Source organism: Botrytis porri (genome assembly GCF_014898465.1).
Source record: "Botrytis porri strain MUCL 3234 chromosome Unknown BPOR_005, whole genome shotgun sequence".
In the NCBI taxonomy this organism is placed as follows: domain Eukaryota; kingdom Fungi; phylum Ascomycota; class Leotiomycetes; order Helotiales; family Sclerotiniaceae; genus Botrytis; species Botrytis porri.
The window spans coordinates 2,187,702-2,202,667 of record NW_024066079.1 but is presented as its reverse complement, the minus strand read 5'-3'; the positions used below and the strand labels follow the sequence as shown (position 1 = coordinate 2,202,667).

At 43.3% G+C, this 14,966-nt stretch overlaps 6 protein-coding genes across 6 annotated transcripts; 2 read left to right on the top strand and 4 right to left on the bottom strand.

The window, feature by feature from the left end:
* Positions 1-944: 944 nt before the first annotated feature.
* On the bottom strand, positions 945-1,246 carry EAF01_004334 (uncharacterized protein; the record flags this gene model as incomplete). Its single annotated transcript, XM_038912588.1, has 2 exons — positions 945-1,013; positions 1,049-1,246. 2 exons carry the CDS (start codon positions 1,244-1,246, stop codon positions 945-947), a joined length of 267 nt encoding a protein of 88 aa, XP_038772272.1.
* Positions 1,247-2,609: 1,363 nt separating this feature from the next.
* Positions 2,610-3,296, bottom strand: EAF01_004333 (uncharacterized protein; the record flags this gene model as incomplete). Its single annotated transcript, XM_038912587.1, has 2 exons — positions 2,610-3,118; positions 3,179-3,296. 2 exons carry the CDS (start codon positions 3,294-3,296, stop codon positions 2,610-2,612), a joined length of 627 nt encoding a protein of 208 aa, XP_038772271.1.
* Positions 3,297-3,600: 304 nt separating this feature from the next.
* Positions 3,601-5,112, top strand: EAF01_004332 (uncharacterized protein; the record flags this gene model as incomplete). Its single annotated transcript, XM_038912586.1, has 3 exons — positions 3,601-3,842; positions 3,904-4,008; positions 4,074-5,112. 3 exons carry the CDS (start codon positions 3,601-3,603, stop codon positions 5,110-5,112), a joined length of 1,386 nt encoding a protein of 461 aa, XP_038772270.1.
* Positions 5,113-6,063: 951 nt separating this feature from the next.
* Positions 6,064-7,145, bottom strand: EAF01_004331 (uncharacterized protein; the record flags this gene model as incomplete). Its single annotated transcript, XM_038912585.1, has 5 exons — positions 6,064-6,237; positions 6,309-6,410; positions 6,478-6,505; positions 6,587-6,767; positions 6,851-7,145. The coding sequence occupies 5 exons, from the start codon at positions 7,143-7,145 to the stop codon at positions 6,064-6,066; spliced, it is 780 nt and encodes a 259-aa protein (XP_038772269.1).
* Positions 7,146-8,620: 1,475 nt separating this feature from the next.
* EAF01_004330 (uncharacterized protein) lies at positions 8,621-9,522 on the bottom strand (the record flags this gene model as incomplete). The annotated part of the gene is made up of 2 exons (XM_038912584.1): positions 8,621-9,076; positions 9,247-9,522. The coding sequence occupies 2 exons, from the start codon at positions 9,520-9,522 to the stop codon at positions 8,621-8,623; spliced, it is 732 nt and encodes a 243-aa protein (XP_038772268.1).
* A 1,500-nt stretch (positions 9,523-11,022) lies between these two features.
* Positions 11,023-13,062, top strand: EAF01_004329 (uncharacterized protein; the record flags this gene model as incomplete). Its single annotated transcript, XM_038912583.1, has 5 exons — positions 11,023-11,050; positions 11,285-11,361; positions 11,537-11,691; positions 12,030-12,724; positions 12,974-13,062. 5 exons carry the CDS (start codon positions 11,023-11,025, stop codon positions 13,060-13,062), a joined length of 1,044 nt encoding a protein of 347 aa, XP_038772267.1.
* Between the last annotated feature and the right edge of the window lie 1,904 nt (positions 13,063-14,966).

Here is a 14,966-nt window from a genome sequence, read left to right as displayed (position 1 = left end):
CATGCTCTCCCCCAATCACAGCGTCGTTCCTGAAAATACTTCCCGAGAACATGACGATAAGTACTGGTACACAAAAAACAAAAGTACACGTTCGGCGGAACGGGCGCGAGGCACGGAACGATACGTTTACTTGTGATTTCTAGCCTCCTTCTAGCCCTACTTACTCAAGAATCAGAAGGGTTTCCGTTCGTAAGTGGAGGAATAGCTCGGCTATTGTTCAACTCGAGTCAGTATTGTACAGAAAAAAACAAAATCTACTCGGACTCGGAGTCTCTAGGAGGGCTCTAATTTGCGCCATCGAATGTCTCAGACTCGATGTAATAATGGAACAGATTCAAAAGAAAACAATGCGCATCATCGAAAGGGAGAGAAAGAAATGCATGACAGCGACCGCAAATATGCCCCAATCATGTTTCGTGAGCTCCCCCAAGGAGTCGGGCATGAGTTTTAAAGCCTGTTAACCACATGTAATCGCGGTGCCGTACCGGCGTCTAGAAATATCTGGGACTGAGAATCACGGAAAGGTTACACAGAGTCCTTGTGCTCACTCTACTCTGTACAGAGTACACTCAGTAGAGACCGCGATGCGACGATCGGTTACACAAAGGTTAGGTTGGGCATATATGGTACATCGTCGGCGATCAGCAATCGAGGAATACGGAGGATTAATGAACAATAATACTGTAGATATCCCTTGCAGGCGAACCAAATCATCGAAACGAGTATCCGATGCAACGGCTCCATTGACTGGTGCCCGAAAAGTCCGCGGCAAACAAGGATACGTCAAATAAACTTTTTCCACGAAGCTTCCTATCCAAATTCCGGCACGATCTAAGCTCGTTCGCCATTCTTACCCGGTAATGTACTAAACCACGAACTTGCATGTATATTATCTTGCATGGTATCATTTGCATAGTATGACTCTTGTAAGAGATAGGTTTAGACTACGGGGACTCATCGACAATCGTTACGACTGGATGCGGATCATCTGACGTTCCTGGCGTGCAAACGGACTGTGTTATCCGTACGTAAAGATGTGTAACCTCACCGCTTCTTCCAAGCTACAGGATCGATGGTGCTGATGGAAATGCGATTGATCACTTAGGAGGCTGAGGTTATAGCGCGAGAGACTTAAGATGGCCGACAGGAAGATGATAAGACGGCTAAACACTAATTGAAAAGGCGGTGGTGCTTCCAAGTTCCATGTAATGTGACTTGTGCCCTGAGTTGTTGATGTTGCTAGCATGTTGGTTAGGTGGAATGTGCGACGAGGAAATCATATCGATGGTTGCAGCTGGTGGTGATTTGCTTCCAGAACCGGTACTCGTTTTCCCGTGGCAGATGATAAACTTCCGATGTGACCAGTGAGGGTCTTCGGAGGTTAATATGCAATATGCGCAAATCTTCAACTTTTTTTCTGACTCGTTACTTGCATTACCTTAACTGGTATGCAATCATTGCAATGCTGTTAGCGAAGTACACAAACATGCGATTCTATTCTGATAATCAAATATCTCAAGCCAGATCTGCACCATTTCGTCTGTTTCACAAGAACACGAATATTGGATCTATACAATCCAATCCTGGCCCGTATAGACGAACGGTTGGTTGATGCTATCGCATATGAGTTATATCTAATACGACCAGTATCTCTGTATTCAGTAATCATATACATCCGAAACATTCCTCCGTAAAAGAGGCAAATTGCAATGTACCGAATACATGAACTGATAGATAAGAAAACGGTGAACCTTCAACCCCTCCAGAGGCAAGAATACAAAAAGACTATTGGTGAAACGGGAAATGCCAAGGCCAAGATTAACCAGGTCCACCTTGTACCATTGTACGGACCTTTTTCCACGTGTCAGCGGAGACGACTGGAATATTCTGACCCTTTATCCAACCAAAAGCCAACCTTCATCTACCTTACCTTGTTCAACTCGGTCGTTCAAATTTTCACGCCTAGTTTGTCAGAGCTCATTGATGGAAGATTGCTTTCTACCGGTAACCGAGTTAATTTTCAAGGATTAATCACATTCATTTCTCTTGAACAAGATCGCTACACGCTATCCTGAGCTATCAGAGTCAGCCCAAATGTCGGTGTAACACAAAGCATGCAAGCTTACTCATGTGTCAAATGAGAACGTGAGTGCCAATTTTGATATTTGACCAAGGTCGCACGAGTTTGTTTCGGTGTACACCATCAGCTTTGAACGTTCCAATAAATCGGAAAGCTACGGCGAGACACCATCCGCATTGGTTGCCGAAGATACCGATTGTAGATGTCGTATCCGGCTCGTCCCTTGACCGTGAAAGGGCTAACTCGATTAAATGAAAATCTATCACGCCACCGACCCTCAATCCTACTCGTATAGCTCCATACCCGTGAAATTGGGCTGGTAAAAAGCAGTCTGATAACGAGCCCGTACGCCGTTCTGATCTCCTGACTGGTCAAATTTCCTTCTTCCGTTAATCATATTGAACCCCTTGAGTGTTGGCTGGAGTCCAAAATAGCTCGTCTAAACCCAGTGTGACAGCAACCCCAAATCGCCCAAGATCGTAGTCTACCGCTCTGTGTCGTGGCTGTCTAATATCTACGTATGCTTATTTCAACCCGAGCCATTGACATGATCATCATGGACGCGTCTTCTCTTGGCGGGCCTTTTAGCTTCTAGGGGTGAGCTGACAACGCTGCCTGTTCGAGAGCGTCGACCGCGTCCAAGAATATTGATATTGAATTCCTCTCCCTCCGTAAAAGTCAGGTCACCCGTTTCCCCTAGGATCTCTCGAGATGCTTCTTCCATCAGAATACCCAGTCCTATCAAAGCAGTCTCGTCCATACTGCGCCAATCTATTGACCCTCCCTCTGGAGTTGCACGAGAATAGAAATCTGAAGCATAGGTGTGAAGCGATTTCAGCAGATCGGAGTCTGGCAACCCCTTCGGAGACTCTCGCTCATTTGCAAAATAGATGTCCGATTCGGCATACCTGGTTGGCGCATTTTTGCTCCGAAACAGCACAGCTTCGGGAGGCACAGCGCTTAAAGAGGACGATGTAGTATCCCGCGTTGAGGAGACAACCACACTCCTAGGAATGAAACCTGCTGCGGAAATCCGACCTGAGCCATATGTCAATACGTAACTTTATCTCCGATGGATGTCGTGTTTTGGAACGTTACCTGCAACAGCGTCGTAAACGGATGGTTTTCTTGTTCGTGAAACCTTGTCCCCCTCTATTGATTTTTCTTCAACATTTGGATTGATAAAAGTGTTCTGTGAAAATGCCTTTGAAGTCATAGTGTCTTTCAATTTTCGAATGTTGATGTCTAGGAAGTAGAAGATGAAGAAGAACCGTGAGAGCTGAGTCTAGCTAGAGCGCTCTAGAAATTGAAATTTAGCTCAGTATGACAATGATCAAACAACCCCGCGTAATTTGTACGGTCGCGTCGCGATCTTTTCAGACTTTATTCCCACATAAGCAACACTTCTCGGTGTATCATACACGTAGTAGATATTGACATTGAGCTATATCATCACCACTTGTACCTACGCACTCCAATTAATTCTTTTCGAGTGCGAGAGTCTATCGTACACCAAATGTATGAATCAATTGATCTTTGATCGATCAACAGGCAATCTTAGCCCAAATGCCTTTGCTCGCATTCAGACTACCCAGTTAATTCACGCAATTTTACCAGCCCCAAAGGTAACATTCGATGGTGGTGAAAAGCCTCCGACGACTTTAGTTTCAGGTACGGAAACTCGAGATTACGAGCCAGCGAAGATATGGGCGCATCAAACTGGAGTAAATGCCCTGTCAATAGATAGATTTGATGGAAAGATGTAAGAATGAAACGAATAATAATACCTATTGAAACATCTGGGCTAACGAGAAGATATATAGTCTTCTTTCTGGTGGTGCAGACGCATCGATCAAAGTTTGGGATCTTGATCAAATCCCCACCGGGGCATCAGAATATATATTCCGACCAACCGGAATGATCCCCAGGTATTTTACAGATGTCTATCATTGTGCCGAACAGTTGGGAAGCATCCACTAACTCGGGTCTGCAGGAGTGCTTCCGCGCATCAATATGGCATTACACATCTTAGTTTCTATCCTTTCGATTCTGCCGCGTTTCTCTCTTCCTCGTACGATCATCATCTCAAACTATACTCCACGGAGACTCTCCAGTTATCCGCAGACTTCGATCTAGACTCTGTAGTCTATTCACATGCCGTATCTCCCATTGCACAACATCTTTTGGTGGCTTGCGCAACTCAACATCCAGCTGTCAGGCTCGTAGATCTCCGGTCCGGCGCAAGTACACATTCATTAGCTGGACATCATGGGGCTATCCTCTCGGTCGCTTGGCATCCAAATGTTGAGCATATACTAGCTAGTGGTTGTGTAGATGGTACGATTCGTGTCTGGGATGTTCGAAAGAGTTCTGGCGCAGTGGGTTTATTAGATTTGGAAGATGCAATTGGGATGACAACTACACATGGGATGGCAGGTGGCCGATCAAGAGCTTCTGCCAAGGCGCATGCCGGAGCTGTCAATGGTCTGACGTGGACGGATAATGGAAACTATATCATATCTGCAGCACACGATGAACGGATTCGAGTCTGGGATGCAGCTACGGGTGCAAATACTCTCGCAAGCTTTGGCCCAACAATCAAGAATGGACATCTCTCAAGTCTACCCATTGTAGTGTCACCTACAGCATTAACACCTCCCATGAAAGAACTTCTATTCTTCCCCAATGAAAAAGAAATTCTTGTCTTCGAACTTCATGAAGGTCGTCTTCTCAAACGACTCAAAGTTCCTGGTCCTATTGTAGCAGCAGTGCGATCTCGAACCGGTGAACGAAATATCCGGAATCGTATCACAGCATTGGCATGGAGAGAACCGGTTGATGGTATATATTCCGCTCATTCGGATGGACAGATTAGAGCTTGGATACCTAGGACTGAAGAAGATCTTCAAATGGATCGCGAGGAAGAGGAGAAAGGCAAGACTCGTGATGAGGATGAAGGGGGGAAGAGGAAGAGAAATGTTCTTGATGATGTGTTTAGGGATTTGACAAGACAGAAAATAAGTTTTTGTTAGGCAATTCATCTATCTTAAATGCTTCTTTCTTCTATGACTCGTTATCACGCTGGCTTTGAAAATGTGATGCTCACCTGAGTACACCCTGCAAGGCTTAATGGCTTCCTAAACTGGACCCTCAAACTGCACCTGGTGTGAAATTCTTCAACGCCTCCCTATTTTCTATCTCTTAAGCTGTAGGGCTCATTAGTAGAATCATATCCGTCGCTTGGTATCCTGAATTTGCTTCCGACCAGCACTCGAGACTCATCAGGGGGGCTTTCCAAATCTCACCCGGGGGGCTTATCATGCGGACTTTCCCCAAATGCATGCCAAAGCTCAAAGAGAGCATTGCACATACTTTTGTCGGCTCACTTACTCTTAACACTGTCAGCTTTTGTGTTGTGGCTTAAACACGTACTAAATTAGCTAGGTACTACTAGTCTACTAGTATCTTCCATCACACGCGATTGGATAATTTCGTTTTACGTCCATAACTATCTATTTGAAGATTGACATTGAAGAGTTACAAAGGTAAAGCTTTGCAATAGCGCTATTATAATACCAATTTTGTTCTTGCATCTCTAAAAGCAAGCCTTCAATACACTCCATATCCGAACAAGCCCTCGGGCTGCTGCCCCCGAGTCCCTCACAAGCTGGATACATTCTGCTCCTGATACTCACAAGGCGTTATTTACAATCTACTGAAGTACTATCCCTTTTGGAAGGAAATTGAGCTTCAGAGAAGATTTGATTAGGTCTACTGATGAGTGTATCAATTGCTTATCCGAATTAGATCAATTTCTGAATACTAAGGTCTAACGGTTAATGGGTGTGATATTGGTTTGGTAGTACGAGATGAAAAGTTTGGGAATCTATACATTTGCAATTGACAGGTGCTCATCGGAACTTGTAATATTAAAACTCATGTCTGAAAATCTTCTTCCATAATATCCCCCTGTTTTTCTAAAATCATTTTCCCAAATGAATTCCCCCATCAATGACAGAGTTTGTGCCAGTGGCATTCTCGCTCTCAGCTAAACAGTATATCTGTCTAGCAACGTCTTCAACAGTTGCGAGTCTTCCTAGTGGGCTCTTTTTCTTTACTCCCTCTACTTTTGATTCGGGGAATTGGAGACCCCAGTCCTGTGGCCATGCGGGTTAGCTTGGTGCCATGTATTATGGTAAAGGACGGAGGCAATGAAAGTTCAACTTACAGTGAGCATCAATCCCGGTGAAACGGAATTCACCCGTATTGTTGACGTGAGAGCTAATGACTTGATGAGATGTATTTGAGCAGCTTTCGTCACAGAATATGCCTGAAATGGTACTCGTCAGCGCTCTTGTCTTAATCACGTTTATCATATCCTTGAGTTATGAACATACCATGGAACTCCCACCGGGTTTCACACCCCTAATATGATCTCATTAGCCCTTATTGATCTAGCAGAGCCAGATCACGAAACTAAAGATAGAAAAAAAGGAGACCACTAACGCAATACTAGCTGTCGATATAAAACTCCCATCAGTCTTCTCTAAATGTGGCTTCACAGCATGGAAGAGCCACAAATGCGACTTCACATTCATGTTGAAACATCGATCCCAATCTTCTTCGACAATATTGTCATCTAGATCTTGAAAATTGCGAATCTGTGTCCAGCCATGGTTTGAGACAACTGTCTACTGATTAGTCCCCTTGATTTACAAAATCAAGATACAAATTGATCGAAAAATCTGGAAGTCTGGAATACAAACACACCGACATCTAATCGACCCCACTTCTCCATACTCTCCTTAATCAATCTCTCCACCTCATCTTTCTTCGACATATCAGCCTTTATAGCCGTAACTACATCTTCCTCTACACTATCGTGTAGTGTTTTCCTCGCCAGATCTCCCAGTTCGCCAACAAGATCTTGCGCTTTGTCATGGCTGGAATGGTAATTAATGATGACGCGGACGCCGTGTGATGCAAATAGTCGAGCAGTGGCAGCGCCGAGCCCGGCTGAAGAAGCGGTTATCAAGGCTACAGACGCTCGCGTTAAAGGTGCCATTTTTGTAGTTGGATTTTGAGAGAGGGATGGAAGTCAAGATTGAGGTGAAGTAAGAGAGGGGCGGAAATTACCCCGCGGGTCATGCATGTGCCCCGCACTTTCCGATTCTGTGTGTTGTGTTTGGAAATTAGATATTTCAAGCGATGATTTTAGATTGTTAGCTCAGATCTTTTTTTGAACTACCTGATACCTCAAGATATCTTCATAGAGGCCTGCTAATGATCCCATAGGTATCCCTTTCCTCGCTTCCTCTCTTGCTTTTGAACTCTCGGTCTCTTGTATTTCTCTAGACTCATGCTCCAGACTGATACTTTGATACTCGTGTGGCGAAATTGCGGTCCACTCTATACCATTCGAGATATACACTCTTTCTAATTGGAAAATATAAAAGTCTAATCTCAAGCCAACCGATGTCTTCAAAGACTTCAAGATTGCAACGCTATCTAGTATATATCAATGCTCCTTTTTGAAGCAATTCAAAGTGCTACAACACAATATGTAGAACCCATCTTCATGATATTGTCTCTCCACTTAAGTCACAAATACTGGTCTAAATCGTGGTTCTGAGTGGATTCTCTTAGCATAGCACTTGCGTCTCCAACACTTGTCCTGGCGTTACATGTAATTGTATCTACAGTGTGGAGTATTAGCTTAAGCTGGTCGGGCGTGCAACGGTTGCGCAGTCGATGTATCTTGTGGTATGAAGGAAGAGGTATGTATGGACTTTGAATAGAGATGCGAGATTATGGATGGTGGGAGTATGGGGCTAAACTAGGAGTTCTTAGCGGAGGCTTCTACAGCAAGACGGGGAGAAGTAAAATGTATAAGGACAGTGGTGTGTGTGTGACTCATAGTTTCATAATAGTACCGTCTCGATAGCAGAGCGGAAGTGTAAAAAACCTATGGGGCGGGAGCGGCTCTCGAAAGCATCTTTACCATGGTCCCATACGATGGAAGATTGCTTCTTACTCCAGCGTTATGAGAACAAGGCAGGTTTTATACTACGAAAAAGAAAAGGAATGGAAGTCGATAGCAAAAATTCATATCAAACTGCAGAATAATCTTGCATCGTTTCATTAGGTATATTTATTCTTTTCCTATATGCGAAAAAGAAAAGAAAATCGTGAGTGACATATACAAGATGATGCAGATCGATCCCGCAAAAGCCAGGCCAGCCTATAATATTTTATCCCAAAACCTGTCATATCTTTATAGAGAGGAGTGAGCTGAATCTTTCGTAATATAGCTTACAGTCATTATGCATTCCAACGCCGTAATTTTGTGTCTGCTCGAGTCGAATGCTCAAGTAGACATAACCGTAGTCCCATTTTTAATTATACACTTTGTACATCATGATTCCTCCGCTAAATTTTTCGTTCATTACTCAAGTATATACGGAGTAAATCTCCTCCTTCTATGCGCCGAGCAATGCTGAGTTTGCATTCCGCGACATGTAAAACTTGGTTTTAAAGTATTCAAGGGTTCTTGACAACCCCGACCTTGGCAGCTCTCAATATTCTTCCATTGAGCTTGAATCCCTTCTGTTGGGTGTGGAAAACTGTGCCATCCTCCTTTCCTGCCATAGGAGTCATGAAAGTAGCCTCGTGTTCATTTGGGTTAAATTTCTCGGACTCGACTGATGGGTCGAATCTTTCCAGACCGTGCTTCTTCAAGGTTGACATGAGGATATTCTCGGTCATCTTTAGCCCTTCGTGTAATGTGATCAAGTCTTGTTGATGCTCATTGCGTTCTTCGGCAGAAACAGAGAGCTTCTCTGCGGGAACAGTGGTAAGAGCTCGGTCAAAGTTGTCGACGCTATCAACAAGATCTTTGGCGAATTTTTGAATAGCAAAGTCCTTGGCAGCTTGCATATCTCTTTTTGTGCGCTCTTGGAGGTTGCGAAAATCGGCGATGGAGCGGAGGAGCTTGTCCTGTAATGTGGGGTTAGCCAAATGCTCTTGAACAGGTATTTGCAATTCCTTTGCCACCGGATGAGGTTCGCAAGCTCATATCCCATAAGTATCAAGGTTGCAGTATCTGGCATAATGAGTGTAAAGCAGTAGTGAGGAAGCAGATGAATGATATTTGATTGAGCACAAACCTTTAATTCAAGAATCTCCTTGTCCTTTGCCTCCAAAGCCTTTTTCGATGGATCTTCTGCTTCAGCATCCTTCTTCTCTTCTGCTGCTGGCTCATCCTTCTTGGCCTCTGGTTCTGTAGCATAGAATCTCCTTCCTTGAAATTGCCTCGACGCAACTTGCGCGGCCAGCGAAGTATTATTGTGGAATTGAGATCGCAAAGGTTGTCTTGCGACAGAGCTGCGAACAGAAGAGCTCAAAGCTCGAGATGATTGACGGAGTAATGTTCTTGAGTTCATTGTGTCGTCGTTGTGAAGTATGATGTGGAGGCAAATCGAGTAAGTGAACACCAAAATTTATGGTTGATGGGAGACATCGGGATGGAAATTTTTAGTGTGGTTTTGGGCGGTCTAAGATGGCAGTAAGCGACCACCACCATCATCTGACGACATTTGAGTCTGCTTCTTGAACAGCAATCAAACAAATCTCAATTGAAGACCGACAGACATGAAAGCAAAGTCAGAATACTCGAAGAAATGTGGAAATATAGCATACATTCCATGGATGCGTCCAATTGTTTGACAGAGTTACACTGTTGCTGGATACATACTAATTAGGGATGCATAGAATGGGGGTGCATTCCTTTCATGTCCGGCCTGCTGCATCAGAATGGTTGAAACAGACAGCCATATATCAACAAGCATATGGAGTTCATATGAGTTCATATGAGTTTATATGGTCTCAAGATGTAACATATAGGGTTCATAATAATTGGTTCCTTGCTGGAACATCTCCAGGGAGCCTGTGCAGCTCTCTCCGCACAACAAAGCCTTGTATTTTATCTTCATGATACTGATCTTCATGACACTTTCTATCCAGACCAACCCTAGGTCATTTCTATCCAGATATTTTGTGAACGTCTCTTGGAAATACAATCATAATCTGGCCATCTTCTTCAGTTCTTGTTATCACGTGCTCGGAGCTTCAAGAGGTTTGAGTTTCAAGTGAAGTCGAAGTAGGGAATGTCACATACATATACATGGAAACTCCTGAATATGGTGAGTACCTGATCAAAAGGTTGATGCTGATAAAACTGTAGAGTTTAGATCTGTAACAAGAAGACTCAATCAGGATACCTGTCTGCAGATGGATTCCATATGCCAACGTTCATCAAACAACATATGAAAACTTCACACAACTTTGACAATCGGGTTGTCATGTAATCACTTCTGTGTTTCCCACCAGCAGCTGTGGATATTGTTGTATTCTTTCTCACAAGAGATTGCGATTGTTTTCAAAGCATATACAAACAGACAGCACCCATTACCTAGATCTAGATGTCTACAACTACAACTACAATTACAACTACAACCAGTATCAACTTTCACTTAATCTGGACCTTCACTTTCACTGTCAACACTTCTCCTTTAAATTACCGAGAGATTCCTACCACGAGAGAAGACCGTTGAGAGAAGACCGTTATCGGCCAAAGTTGTTGGAAATTAAAAGTCACTTCTCTTCATTTTAATTTTTAATCATCGAGCCTACTTACCTAGGTAGGTACAAATTGAATTGAATGTCAAGTATCCACCCGACTTCTATTCACTTTCTCGGTTAGCTAACCTTCAAATACAATACTTGAATTGGAAAATCGGCAAATCTCTTTTGAAAGAAAAATCTTTCAACCTAGACCAACATCAGTTCTCCAGAGAGCTTGTATCATCGAAGACATCTCTCTTCTCTACTTAGTACCAACATCTGTTGGTATCCGGTAAAAAATATCTGCAAAGAGATCAGAGATGGAGTCAAAAGAAAATAAGTCACCAGGTATGTTATCAATCCAGAAGAATTCAGCTGTCTTTTCCACGTGGGGCATTGGGATGCTCGAGGATTTGACCGAGATTGATTGATTGATATGTATCAATCTCGGCACAAAAACCTAATGAAACAATATTAAATCAGCATTGATTATAAGCCAGACTCTCAAGCTCCTTACTATTCGATATGGATTGTTTCCTGTGGAATCGTTTCGGGTTATACTGACCTTTTGTTCGTTGATAGGTGGCAGCCAGACTAATACTCCTACAAAAACAAGCTCTCCCAACTCTCCAAAGGAGGATTCTGTTGGTAGATTGACTGTAAGTCTTTTTATATCCTACCCTCATTTTCTTCTCATCTTCCAGACCTTTATACTGGTTTGAATTTAATTTTGTACTTTCAGACTTCACACCCTGAAACTCTGAGCAGTGGCACTATTTCAAACTGCGACCGTTTCATTTGTTCTAAATGACTTATCACTGACTTTTCTTCAAGCGTCGATCATCCATTCGAACACAGGCCGATAAGAATCTCCCTCTTCGTAAGATGAGCCAGGAATTCGACGCATTTTCTCAAAAAGTTGGTATAACTTCCCTCGAAGAAGCAAAGCATCATCTTCAAAACCTTGGTCCAGTACCTACACTTCCCGAGTAAGTCTTGAATTTTCCGAAGTTTCGTCCCTCCACTCGTTTCAGTCGTCATTTTGTTGCTTAGCCAATCACTGAAGCATGGTATATTTGTACTTCTATCTGCTTTACTACGGGTGACTGCGCTATTGTTTTACGTTTCGTTGTTTGGCGCATCTTCTTTAAACATATTCTATTTCTCCACAGAGTAGATATTCTCTTCATTCGACATCAATAACTCGTTCTGGACAACATCTCTCTACGCTGTGTTTCCACTACTTCTGTCTCTTCGATGGCGACATTTACTGGCGTTCCTATAAACACATTCTCAGTTATAAAGCACAGCTGACCCCTTCAATTAGTCCCGCGGAAATTGAAAACCGCAAACTGGTAGAGCAAGAGGAGAGCAAGATCATCCAAGAGGAGCACAAGTCCATCAGACGTGATTCCGTTAGCTTTTTGAAGCGTCGCACTTCTGAGCGCAAGACCAACCTCGCCACACCGACTTTGACAATCACAACCGAAAGTCTTAGAAACTCCCCAATGCTTTCTCCAGCAATCTCTCCAATACGCTCCCCAACACCACCTGATTCTGCTGTGACATGCATGGAACTGGCAGCGCCAATCTTGGGTTCGAGTTACACTGCGAATATGGTCGATTACCCTGATACTCTTCAATCTAATAGAGAGCAGACTATTCCAGCCCGGGACACCCCCATCACAGGGAATACTGGACCTTTTGGCCTCCGCAACCTTGTTCTCACTCCAATTGAGCAAGAAAATACTACCATCCAAGGCAAAGCAGATGAGCATGCTGTTAAGAATATTACGCCATCTTCTAGTCCATCAGCTACACCCGTATTCCCCCCTCGTGTCTCTAGCATGGCCCCACCTCCACCACATGTTGTCGCTGGCTGGTTAGGTGACGGGTATACTCAGAATTACGTAACTCCATCAACTTCGGCTGCGCAGACAATGGGAGCACACCCTTGGCAAAATAAAACTGCTAGCTTTACAGTTACTCCAATCATTTCTTTTTCTAGCCAACCGGACACTCGTAAGTTTTCCCGTTCGAATAATATCGCATTTTGTGTCTCCATTTACTATATTTCTCAACTCTGAAATTTCTCTCTTCTATATATACCAGGTCAACCCTAACACAACTACTCAGTCGAGTGGTTGCCCAGTTGATTCCTCTCACACTTCTGTGGCTGGTAGTCGCCAGGCTACCCGAATCTTGTCCCTGGCAGTGATGGCTCCGTGTTTGAGTTTTGCAAGAGGAGAGCTAACAATAGTCCTGTGGCAGAAATGGAACTTGAACACAAGAAAATCAAACCTGATGACTTTGATGTCGAGAGTTCTGATGGCATTAGCGGTGTGTCTCCGCAACAGTAAAGGGACTCGAGGACGTCAATGGCGGACAAGCGGATCAAATCAACTTGCAAGCACGACCAGGCTTTTCCAATTACGACTCCTCTGGTCAAACTTTGCTTGCCTCCTCCTTTGTATTCCGTCAGCCGATCTGGTCTTTCATACACCAAATGCTGCCCTTACGACTCTTCTTTTACACCTGCGATATGTCTTTTCAAGCGATATACCCCCGGCGTTGGGCCCATTCGATTTTCAAACTTTGAAGCCTCCATCTCGCTCTCAGCTTAGTTCTGCGAATGCTAGATAGAATCTGGGGGAGGGATATCTTTTCCTTTTTATGCGATCTTTGGGTTCTGATAGGTGGTCTTAGTCTACTCTTTCCTACATTCGATGTACTTACCTACTTTTGGGTAGGATAGGCAGGACGAGCAGAGAATAAAGTGTGGATCTTGTGCTTTGTCTCACTTGGTTTACAGGATGGGATGAATAGAATAAAATCTACGTTATATCGAACCAAAGATTCATAAAGATTGAAGATCTAGGGAAATAGATTTGATATTTGATATGTTACCTGAAAGTAAGGGTGTTTGAAACATTTTGCTTTGCGTTTGAGTGACTGCAGTGAGACTGCAGTGATAGCGATTCTTTGTGACGATAACTTTGAAACCTATTAGAGGAATATCTCATTGTAACTCGCAATCTTTACATCTCATGCACGATGAACTGCCCGCATATCTGCAGACCTACATATTCATCTCTCCTCTCTTTAAGTCCTAAAACCAATAAGTCCACTTCTCTGAGTTTCAATCCCACTCAGTGTTTCAAACCGTGCATGAAGTTCCCCAATCCCAAACCCCCATTTCCTATCAACTACATAATCTTCACATAATTTTCGCAAGATCATCACCTTCCTCCCTTCCTCCTTTCCCCTCAACTGTCATCCATCTGCATTGAACATTCCCTACCATCCAACTTCCTATTCAAAAAATCAAAACCCTCCCTCCCTCCCTCCCTCCCTCCCTCCTCCTCTTCACTTCCCCAATTCCGTCATTCTATCAAACAACGACGGACAGCTGAAAAAACAGCAAAGATAACTAATCAATACTGTTATATTAACATTCCAGCCAACACAGTAAAAATTACTATTAGGTAAAGTCATGACTCATCAGTCATGAATGAAAGCAGTGCGAGACAACGAAGCTACGACATAGGTATGTAGAATTTGAAAGGTGCTCTGCTCAGAAAAGTCGCCGAAGTTAGTTGATCATGTCACGAATGATGTTCGAATAACAACGACAATAACTTCATTATGGAACTTAAATACCTATACAACAATGTAAAATTACTAATCTTCCAACCACTACGCCGGTAATCATAGTCTAAAAAAATGACAGGAGTGCAGAGGTTATAATTCATAGCTACTCACTTGGGTCATGTGGAAATTTCTGTCTCTTTCCCTACCTAGGTATCTTACCTATACATTTACAATCATCCAAGTCACCAAAAGCACAGGATTAATAGAACAATATAGAATTCTCCTATCTACTATAATGAGTTCCACCGCGCAAGTAGAAGTAACTTTTCAAGAAGCACTTCTACTAGCCCCATGGGTCACTACAGACGAAAGCCTAAACTACGTCATCAATGACCCAAGAAGATGCAATGCGAGTGCAATCTCTTTGTCTTTCCCGCTGTATCGTATTCATACCACCTAAGTATCACGCATAACCATTGAAGACAGAACCCCTCCTTGATATGTGTGACCTTTTAGGCGGTGAATCCGAGTTAAAAACTCCCAAACTCACTATGCTTGCTTCCATCTGAGATTTCATGTTTTTTTCCTGAGAAGTTTTCGTCGCATGCTATTTGCAGATATATGCGCTGTGTAAAGATCACAAATTTACCTCCGGTCGATGAATCTCTCCTCT